The sequence below is a fragment of the Tauraco erythrolophus genome, chromosome 2 (assembly GCF_009769465.1).
Source record: "Tauraco erythrolophus isolate bTauEry1 chromosome 2, bTauEry1.pri, whole genome shotgun sequence".
NCBI lineage: Eukaryota > Metazoa > Chordata > Aves > Musophagiformes > Musophagidae > Tauraco > Tauraco erythrolophus.
Window position 1 is genome coordinate 62662310 of NC_141466.1, and position 11355 is coordinate 62673664.

General features: G+C 35.7%; 1 protein-coding gene across 2 annotated transcripts in view; it reads right to left on the reverse strand.

Moving 5' to 3' along the window:
• APOB (apolipoprotein B) overlaps positions 1-10569 on the reverse strand; it is a 36400-nt gene extending 25831 nt beyond the window's left edge. Inside the window, exons 1-10 of one of the 2 annotated variants that reach the window (XM_086623520.1) lie at positions 10512-10569; positions 8904-8939; positions 6217-6332; positions 5216-5361; positions 4027-4180; positions 3688-3843; positions 2562-2686; positions 2288-2373; positions 1313-1532; positions 68-295 (exon numbers count right to left, since the gene is read on the reverse strand). In XM_086623520.1, coding sequence (XP_086479646.1) covers positions 68-295; positions 1313-1532; positions 2288-2373; positions 2562-2686; positions 3688-3843; positions 4027-4180; positions 5216-5361; positions 6217-6332; positions 8904-8939; positions 10512-10569 — 1325 coding nt within the window. Of the gene's footprint in view, positions 1-67; positions 296-1312; positions 1533-2287; positions 2374-2561; positions 2687-3687; positions 3844-4026; positions 4181-5215; positions 5362-6216; positions 6333-8903; positions 8943-10511 lie in introns of both variants that reach the window. The other variant, XM_009981847.2, reaches the window with a different exon arrangement.
• Between the last annotated feature and the right edge of the window lie 786 nt (positions 10570-11355).

Below are 11355 nucleotides of genomic sequence, written 5' to 3' on the forward strand. Positions count from 1 at the left end.
GCTTACTCTAAGCACTGTAATGTTTTCTTGAGGTTATTTTGTACAATTACATGCTATCATTACTTACTTAGTAACAGAATGACTCAAGCCATAAAACGAAGCTCTACTTGGCTGATACTCAGCCATGTTAAGAATTTCCCGTATTCTTTTTGGAGTTGGAGAAGGCAATAGTCCCAGGGTATATGTGACCAAGTCTACCACAAATGGATTCACATTTCCAGTTCTCAGTATTTGAAGGACTGCACCATAGCACTCTGGAGTCCCGCACTGAGTCAGAGCCTGAACTGTGATGGAACTGAAAGGAAAAGAGATGACTCTGATTAACTAATTGCTCGTTTGCAGTTATTGCTGCATGTTGTATGTTTGACATCAACATTTGACAGGTTTATTAAGTTGTTTTAATGTAAATTATATATGCTTTTGCATGACTTGAAGCAAATAACACAATTGCTTATCAGAAAGAAGCTTCTCAGTTTTACAAGTCATACTAATAACATGATTAGCTATGAACAACAAGAAAGTATTAACAATACTATAATTACACCGACATATCTTTTTTTTCTCCACAACAGACTTTCCCACAATTATAAGTATTATAATATACTATATTGAACCAGACTGAGGCTCTAGTCCCTCTACAGAATGAGGACATAAAGTATGTGTAAACTGACTCAAGTCCAGATACGACAGAAGAGTACAGGTGGGAAGCGGAGGGCAGGATCAGACCAAAGAATTGTGCCCTTCCGTGTCTCCAAAAATCTCACTTTCAAAACTGTTCTTTGCTCTAAGTCAGACTAGGGGGTTTGGAATTAAAATCATTGCCCTTGAGTAAAACTGCATGAAAGATATGTGGCTATAAAAACATATCTACAGGCCTGCATCTGGCATACACACTTGGGATGGTAGTGGGGAGAAAACACCTGTACTGGGCTGTGTTATACTCTAATTTATAGTTCAGCATCTCCAATAAGTGTGGAAGATTTGATGGGAGAATGATCAAAACAATATTAGTTCTTCATAGAAGGTTAGAACTTTCAGATCTACTTGAATTCTTATATTTTGCTCATATATTTAATGTTCAAGTTCCCATTAACTGGGCATTTCTGATGGAAAATGTGAAATCCACAGGTTTTACTCTCTCTTCCTTATTTGTCTCTCTAGATAATTCTGATCATACTTACCTGTCTGAAAGACACTTTACATCTAATTAACCTTCAATTTAAAACCATTTGCAGTAAATCATCAACTTCAGAATGGATCTGCTATGGCATCGAAATGTGGTGTACTTGCACAATGAACTGTTGTAACATACCTTGAAGTTTCCATCATCTTTGGTACAAGAGAGCCAAGAGTGGAGTTATGTAAACTTCTAAGTCCAGAAACAAATTTGTAAAAGAGTCTTGCTCTCTGCTGGTTCTGCTGGGTGGCTGTAAGTTTCTGCAGTTCCTGAAGGATTTTCAGAACAGCATCACCCTGCCTGTGAAATTTGGCATCTGTACTTTCCAGTGCAAGTCCCTTCTCTTCCAGTTCATCTAGCAATTAAAAACATTGCATCTTTTATGTCTTTATCGAGCAGCGATATTCATTTTTACCTTCTGCCATACATGCAGTATAAATATAAACTCTGTAGATTATTTCAGATGATAACTGTCTAATTTTAACAGCTGAACAGTTTCTAAAAATAATGGAATGGAACTGAAATGTAATTCTCCCAAAAGCTGAATAATACCTACTTGCATAAATTCTTCTGAATTTTTATGAAGATGATTCCTTAACACCTTTTATATTAGCATAGTTTGCTTTTTCAACTTTTAATAAATATATCTTAGATATTAAGACTAGGAGTAACAACTGCATGTGAAAAAAGTGTGTTTCAGAACCAAATATATAGTAACTATGGACTGCTTACATTTGGCAGCTGAAGCTAAAACTTGCATAAGAAATTATGTTTAGCTAAAAAGGGCTCATTAAACTGATTTCTGATAAGATTAAAATTACTTTCCAAGTGAACTATAAATTTTTAACTTTAAAGAATATTTTCAAAATTAAAATTAAAAGACAAAGATTATTTAAAATTACAGAGTATTTTTAAACTTTTCGGGTTTTCCCATTTTATACTCCAACCTTTTTCCTGACAAAATTGATCACATTTTGTTAAAAATTATGAATTGTTTTGGTCCTCTCAACTACATCTTTAATTAATTCATTGTTTTTAAAAAAATTGTCCCTGTCTTTAACCTGCATTTACATTTTGTCATATTTGTATTATTGAGAATTGCAGCTATACCTCCATCAAAATTTCTGTTATTGATCTTTGGGGTATCTTCAAGCTTCAGAGTCTGGTTGACCTCTGTCATCACACCATAGCGATTTCTAGCAAACAAAGAAAAATTCAGTGCTTTAGTTACGTCTAAGTACTTTTGAGGGCTCTTGTCATGCCTCCTGCCTTCTTAAGAATAGAATGCACATTTGGGGATGAAGTCAGGGCAGAATGTGATACTGTCACCATTTAAAATGAATATTTATAAAAAAAGGGTAATGATAAATAGTGAGTAACCTACTTGTATGAGGAAGGCAGAAACAGGTGTTTTTCACTGCAGACAGCATCTCTTATGTGTCTTTTCTTTGCATCAATATTGTAATGACAGTATTGAGTGCTCCTTAGAAGGGTAGATAATGGGGTGTTCTGTAAAATAAATAGATTGGCAGTCATTTTACTGAACAGTATAGGAAACAAACATAGTTTTAAAGGCTGCCACAGTTTTACTGTAACATTAACAGTTACAGTATATTGGAAACAAAGGTGCATAATTGGAATCATTTTCACACAAAGACAAAATTGTGCCAGTATCCATCTTTAGTCTTAAGTCTCTTCACAGGCAAAAATCCCACTGAAATTTTCCATCAGGCCTTACTAAGGTGTTTGGCTTAGTGGTCACTTCATCATTGATCCCCTGCTGCCTACAACAAAGGGCTCCTTCATAGAAATGAGTCTGTAATTTTTAGAGTAGTTCAGGATTGTCATAACAGCAGATGCTCTTTTAAATTTCACTCTTCTTACACAAATTTTAAAGATTTCTACAAAAAGCTGGAGAAGTGGCAGAATCATGAAACGTGTTTTTAGCATGGTATGAAATCCTAATTTTTTGGGTTTTTTTGAGGGAAAACACTCAAAAGCACAGATGCCATGAGACTGGGAAGAAATCTTGCCAATATGCATGCAAGCAAATGCATTTAGACATTGTGGATTCACAGGCAGCCTGAACAGCATGTCAAACCATTTACTTGGGGGCATTTAGAGCCCTCTTCTGCATATCATACACACATCAGAGTTGTGGTGGTCGACGTGTTTTACATGAAATTGGAATGTTGAAAATTTTGATGCATAAAACTAAAAATTTGGATATGATCTGACAGATTGTCATGTAATCAATAGCACTGAATCTATCCACGAAAAGCTCTCCTTCAAAAAATAACAAGAACATGAAAGAAGGTAATTACACTCTTTCTACGCATCTGTTTTTATCTATTGACTGCCAACAAAATCACAGTCTGATCTAATGCAAAGGTGCAGAAAACCCATTTAAGCTTTTAGAAGACAAATACAGAATCTAGTTGTTGTAGTAGTTTTTATCATTTTCAGTGATGCAGTGAAGAATGCAATATAATTTTTAATGGCGTACTTACTAGTCCCTTTACAATGGCAATAGGGCTGACATAATCTCTGATGGGACTGAAGTTGCCACAGGCTTTCAGGTCCCTGTTAATTGAAATATCTTCTGCAACATTTCCTTTTCTAGATTTGAATTCAACTTCACTGTCACACTTTCCATATACAGTATCCTGGAAAGAAGAAAGAAATCAGTGTCTTTGTTCATGCTGTCAGACATTTTCTGATCTAGCTGAAAGGCATCCTTTCTCATCTGAATTTCTTTTTTTTTTTTTATTTAATGATGTTTAATCTCACTACAGAGAGATTTCTTCCATTTGTTAAGGAAATAAAGTGAATGCTTTCAAAACACCTACCATTGAAATCGTTTTTATGTTTTCTACTGTTTCTGTTGGCACAAGTAGAGCTGAGATGATCCCTCTCTTGAGATTCAGTACATTCAGAGGTTCATCCTTCTCTGGATACAGCTTGACTTTTGTTTCATCCTGAATGTTGAATTTTAGCTCATGCCTGCCCCAAAAAAACCCAACATTAGTGTGAAATCACATTAAAGCCACTCAGCGAAGAACATGTTATCAATAAAATGTTGGGCTATAGCTAAAGCATCATGTTTATCTTGATCTATCATTATTTACTATTCACTGTTGTTACTATTAGAGAATACTACTTCAAAAGCAGCAAAATTCTTACCAAGGACATTCTGATATCACCAGACTACGCCATCTAAGGACAGGCAAATATCAAGAGCAATGGCTGGAAGTTGGAATTGCACAAATTCGGAGAGGAGATAAGTAAATTTTTAGAATAAGATAATTATTAACTACTGCAATAGGCTACAAATGATGGGAAAGATTCTCTACTAGTTCCAGTCTTTAAATAAAACCTTGATTGTTTTTTCTGAAAAACATATTTTACCACTGTCTCAAGTTGTTTTGAGATCTATGGCTTGTGAAACAAGATGGAGTGGATACTGAGGCACTGGAACAAGCATAAAGGTGCACAAGTAAAACACGCATTGACAAGCACCAGACTAGTTGAGTGGAGGGAGTAGTAGCAGTAAGTTACGAAAGCAGATAAGTAAGGAAAAGATTAGTTACACAAGTCATTAAAGATCATGATAGGAGATCTGGACTTCAGTCTCGAATGCCTTCCTATTGCACAGTTTCTGTACCACGTCAGCAAAGGGAAATTATCTTAAAGTGGCTGCACACAGTCATTTGAGAATTCGCTTACAAGAAGGAATATTCCACTTGCAATAATCTTTTAGGGAACTACTCAACAGTTTCCTGATGTAGATGACATAAATGACGAAAACATTCCAGGTGAAAATTCTGGATGGAAGAAAAACTTCCCTACTAGCATTTGAGAACTGTGCCAAGTTAGCGTTAAATTATATCAAGGAAAGTTTTGCTGTGGAACCAGCTTGTATATCTACCACGTTATCATGAAGTGTATTCTATGCCTGGAAAACATAGGGTGGACTGTAACATTGCAGCCTGTTCCATGTTAAGGCTACAAGTACTGATGATAATTGATATTGCTTACTTGGACATGGCATTCGCAAAGTCCTCAGAGTTCTTTGACTTTTTCAGCATGGCCCTTCCCTCAGTGTCAACACCAAATGTCTCCCTCAGGGAGCAATGTGTTGTCCGCAGGATGAAGTGGCACAGCTGTGGTACCTCCAGTTCAACCTGAAAACACAAGTATGATGCATTTATCCTTTTTTCGTTATCATGTTTCTAGGATAATCCAGTTACAGTTTTGAAAATATGGTATTCCTTGGGTTTTTTAAAGTATCAGAATCATCCTGCTGTTGAGAAAGATTCCAAAGTTCTCTATATAATTTAAGATAACTTGAGGGAGAAGATAGGAAAGCAGGTATTTGCTTGGCTGGTGGCATGGAGTATGCTATATACATGGTAAGCAACCAACTCAGTATCTGAAAATTTATAGTACTAGAAGAACTGTATGAAAACTTGAGTCATTAACACTGATAAATGTTTAGACTCTGTCAGAACAGTGTATGCTAAATAAAAATTCTTTTTCCCAGTTACTCCATTTCAGGAAAAAATCACAATGGGAAAGTTTTGAGCAATATAGAGGGACAGTTTGTGTAGTTTAACGGCCTACAGGACCTTTTACTCCTACAGCCCTGATTCTGGCTTGACTGCTACCATCAACAGGCTATCAAGTAGTTTTCATGGCATCAATGAGCTGGTTTAGTTCAACTTCTAAAATTATTTAACGGACATCGGTAAATTTGGCCTGGGAGTTACGGAAAACTGAACTACCAGGTCTTCCCCCTCTCATGTAAAAGTACAGCCAGATCTGGATTGAAATGCACTGGCACAGTGGTATGAAGGACTTCTGTCATCCTCAGTGCCTTCTGTCTAGGACTGGGAGGGCTTAGTCTTCAGGACTCTCAACATGTGCCTTTCAAAAGAATAATCTTGTTTGGAAAATATTGAAGGATGCTCCCCAGCAGTCAGCTCCCATGTTATTCACTATAGAGTCCCAATGGGTTGTATTTACTCCTTTTTGCCTACCTTGCAAGTGATCTTTGAACCGCTTCGAGAATCTGCTGTTCCCGTGATCCCATTTGATGTTTCTGCTTCATATAAGTAAACATATTTTCTGAAGAGTTTAAACCTGGTTGTATCTTCTGCAATTGGGAAAACAAGAGTGCTTTTATGACTTGGGTAAGATATGCACATGGAGATCCTTACAATACACGCTTTGTGTTGTGTAACTAAAATGAATGCCACATATAAAGGAAGCCTGAGGACCCTCCCACTACTTCCTTTTACAGAATAGCTTTCAGACAAAGAAGTAATGCCTTCATGTCAGCTGGATATTTGCTGAAGCATAAGACATAACTTGTAGGAGATGCATAAGTTTTGGAGTCTACTGCTCTATTTGATGAGATCTGATGATATCACCCCATCTGGCCTTCAAATCATGCCCCATTAAAGATAATGACAAAAATGAGAGAAAACTTAAGATGTGGAACTGTTTTAAAAATGACCCTACTGCTTCTAAATTAAACCAATCAAATGATACTTTTCGAATTGGTAATAAAATGATTTGTTTCAGCTCAGATTTTTCCATCATAGTTCAAATGCAAGGAGCTGCTTTAGCTAAGTCACAGGACTGAGAATGAAAGCAAATAAACACAGAGAGAGAAAACCAAAACTAGCATTGCTCAATACTGTTTCACCTGACTCTACAGACTATCTTTCTGCCCCAGACCCTCCTGAAACATGATCTTCTCTAATTCACTTATTAGCTTAGCAAATTTTACTAGACTCTTTTTAACGGACATAAACTTTACTTATATGAAAAGCATCCAGAAAAGGCAAAAGCACTAATTTATCAGTAAGAATAAGGCAGGAAAAAATATTTGCAGTGGTGTTTTCTTTTTACCAAAGGAAGTCCCAAAACTTAATGGGCTTCCTCAAAGGGATAAATTTCACCTGTATTTAATCTGTCCCCATTGCTTTCAGAGGCAAATCCTCTGTAATTTTAAACCCTACAAGCAGGAATGAACATGGCAATAGACACATAAAGAAAAAACATATTTTGTCTCAGTGTCATATACAGGGCTATAAGATCTTCTGTTGGTGTGTGGAATGCATAATGTAGGCCAAACAATGTCCTCAATTACAATTCACTCCCATTATAACCGCAGGCATCATTTTAATCTAAACATATGATGATCAGGCATTTTAAGTAACTGTGTCACTGCAGTTTAGATTTAACTGAACCAGTAAGTTACTGTTCCTTCTGTTTAGACTGAGCAGCTCACTGGGATTGTGATGCTGTTGTGATGCTGAGTGAAAAGCAATTGCCAAAATTGCTCCTCTGTGAATTTTTCGTGACTGTCTGAACATATTAGAATCTTGATCTACTTCTATAGAAAAAGAAAGGTAAAGTCATCTCGGTGTAAACCCACATATCTACCACCAAATCTGTATGACTTTGCTTGGCCATACCCAGCATGAATGTAGCTTACTCTTCCTCTTTTATAAATTCATAGAATTGCATACTTAGTGACGAGAATAGAATAGTACCATAAATCTTGTATTTCTTCCTTGGATGACCATTTTTACAAGCTTTACATACTTTAATAGTGTTTTAACTGAGATTACTTTCATGTAATTGCTCAACAGAATTAATATAATTAATACTAGCTATCATATAATAATCAGCATTTTACAAACATTTGAAAACTGAATTAAGTTATCTAATTAACCTTAAAATTAACTGCTATTAAAAATTTCAACACGATCCCTGTCACTTTTAGCTATCCTGGACTATAATGTTGCTTAACTGTACATTCTCAGAAATTTTTGCAACTATTGCTTCATTTCCTGCTTTTAAATAGAAATAAATGGAAAAGAAATAGGGAAATTATAAGATTAGAAAAAATGCAAATACTAAATAATTCATTATATAAAAAATACACAACAATTGGCAATGAAGCCCAGAATTCTTTGAGTTGGTTCAGGCGCTGAAATAAACCAAATTGCCTGGAGATGGTGCTAAAGCATCCAACAAGGGGAAAAAAACCCTGAAGATCCAAAGGGACAAAGAACAAGATAACTCACTCTGTACTTTGACCCTATGGTGGAACATTATGTATCTAACCAAGCAGTCAGGGCCAGTCAGAGTTCATTACAAAGACAGAGCATAAAGTCAGCATTTCCTGAGTCTTGGCTTGTTTAAAGAAATTGCTGTCCTGCTGACAGAGTTGATGATTCATTCTACAGGTATTTAGTTGGATATCCAACTGCAATTCTGTGGGTTTAGCAGCCACAGTGAAGGGTAAACAAGAAGTGAGATTCAGCCCATGGTAAAGTGTAAGGTACATAGCCTCAGTGCTAAAGCTTCACATCTGATAAATAGGGATTTCTAGATCAAGGAATTTGCACCTGATAATGAAGAAATCAACAAAGCAATGGAAAGTAGTTTCTTAATAAGAGCTTTTTAAAAGTTTAGAAATGCAATCTCAGCTTCTCTGATCTCAGGAAATTTGAAATTCTTTGAGCCGAACCTTATAGACAATTAAATACCTAAAATAAATAGCAATAAAGGCATCAGATATTGCCATCAGTTTTGTTTCAGCTATTTCAGGGGAAGAGACTTATGGAATAGGGAAAGTCAAGCTTTGAAAGACATATTCAGTTAATATAGCGACATAAGGTAACAAAAGTAGATGCAAGAAATCAGTTACTTGAACATCCTGGATTTCCACTTTCAGGTGTTTCTTCTTCTGTAAAGAATAAAATCAAGAATTAAAAGCTGGAAAAGCAGTTTATAGCTATAAAACAATGGCTATGGAAATAAAAATGGAAATACTACATTTTCATTGTAACATCTCTTTAATTCATACCAACTTTTGATGTAGTTTGGCATACTGATATAAATAACCAAGCTGAAATTACCATCGACAGTAGAGAGTCAAATCTAGTAAGACTTACAGTAGTTTCCTTGATATTGTGAACTAAGACCTCAGAATAGAATCTTTAAGTCACCAAATTAAATAATTTTGATTTAAAGTGAGAAGGATCAGCTTTTAGGTTAACAAGTACTTTTAAAAGCCCTACAGTATGTGAAATAGAAAGTTTATAAATGATGGGCATAAAATGTACAGGTAGACAGATGAAATGTACTATACAACATGGTTTCCTTAAAATTTTAGTCTATTTGAGCACACAAAATATTGCATAATGGGTGAATGGTTATATTTTGCTTTTTGTACATTTAAAAAAGGACAACTGAGGATTAATACTACAATTCTCTGCTATTAAATCCTTTCCGAATATTGAGAGTTCATTCTTTGGAGGAAAATCTGTTCAAGTTAAGAAGAATAATTTGCCCCAATCTGTCTTAGGTATGTCCCAGATGACTCTATTTAAAACAATAAAATACAATAAAATAGAATCTAGTAAATTTTCTGCATTCATTTGATGCTATTTCAATCTTTGGGATATCACACATGAATACCAGTACTTTTCACAATATTTTTGGCACACTTTCCAGATTTTCATTCTAGGAATTCTACTGTTGACCACTCAATAAAAATAGTGCCTAACATTAGTTACAGTAACAGCAATAGCAACAGTAACACTACTATTATTACAATGGTAACAGTAATAACATTATTAGTAACTATTAGAAACAAGTGCATCCTTTCAAATTGTATAACATCAGTCAACAACAGCATATTAGTTCAACAAAGGTGTATTAATGCTGAATCCAATCTGCATATAAAATCAGACCTGCGTAATTGGCCCCAGACTCACTTTTGTCCTTAAGGCTCCTGAAGTCTTAAATAACACTGCAGTGTCATATTCTAAAAATCCACTTCTTGGGAAGTGAGGATAGCTCACAATCCACAGCAACATATTCATTTAGGCTGTCTTTTCTGATCTTAGGAAAAAAACTCTACTGGCCTACTTCTTTTCATACTACTACTGATGACTATGTCCCTTTAATACAAAATTGTATTTTAAATGTCAGTATTGTCTGCCCAACACATTTTGCTTTATTGCTCTCTATCTTCACATTTGCCACAAAATAGGTTATGAACAGCTGGGAGAAGTCTGTATGGTATCCCCAAGCTACATTAAATCTGATCAAAAGACACCAGGTAACATTTGTGACTTTTTCTATGTTGGGATTCTCCTGTGATTGTACAGTCCTACAAAAGGAAGAGATCACATCTTTGCCATGCTTATTCTAATTCTAAAAGCCATTGTCCTGTTGATTTTTGTATTACTGTTTTAATGAGTTCATAAATAAAGCAGTGAAAAGCACTAACATAAAAGGCAGTACTTACGTGTGAGAACATCACTGCTGAGCAGCAGCAAGAGCAGCAAGAGCTGCACAGGGCCCATGGCGAGCCCCGAACCCTCTTGCTGCTCTTTCTTTTCCTGTTTTTTCTTCTCTCCCCTTCACCTCTTCCCTACCGCCTCAGAGGGAGAGTGAGCCTTCTGACTTGGACCTTCATTTATATAGTATGTAGCAAGCAGCTGAGGCAAACGGTTTAGAAAGCTCAGAGCAAATTGCCAAAGGTCCAAAGGTGAGAGTCCCAGATCCTCACTGCGCTCCAGACAATGCTCTGCTTTCGTTGCTGGGAGTCCCTGAAGGCAGAAGACTGAGCATATACTGGAGATAAGTCACTCTTCCAGGTCATTGGCTTTTTTTCTTTAGCAGAGTTTTAAAAGCAAAATCCCTCAGTTACAAGACTCTAACAATGTATTCAAATAAATTTCCCACGTCTACACAGGAACGATTACAATGCATAAATTATAGCTGGAAGAAATGATGACTGCAGCATGCTTTCAGTATAGATGTTGAGAGGCTTAAGAGTATGAGTATTTGAGAAAAAGAGAGTATTGTGCAGTTTAGACATCTTCCATTTACAGGCAGGAGAATGAAAGTTTTTCCTTTGTTGTACCAGACTTCATCATAAAACTTTCTAAAAATAATTTTACATGTACTTCCAATATTCTGGTAAATCATATGTTTATGTCAAAAGTAAGCTCTGTATAACTCTTTTGTTTCCTTATTTTTAGACTCAATTCCTTTTATTTGCTAATAATAGCAAAAATATGAAAATGATAAAATTTATCTAAAGAAGATAAACCTATGAAGAAGATAAACCTTATCAAAATACAAAC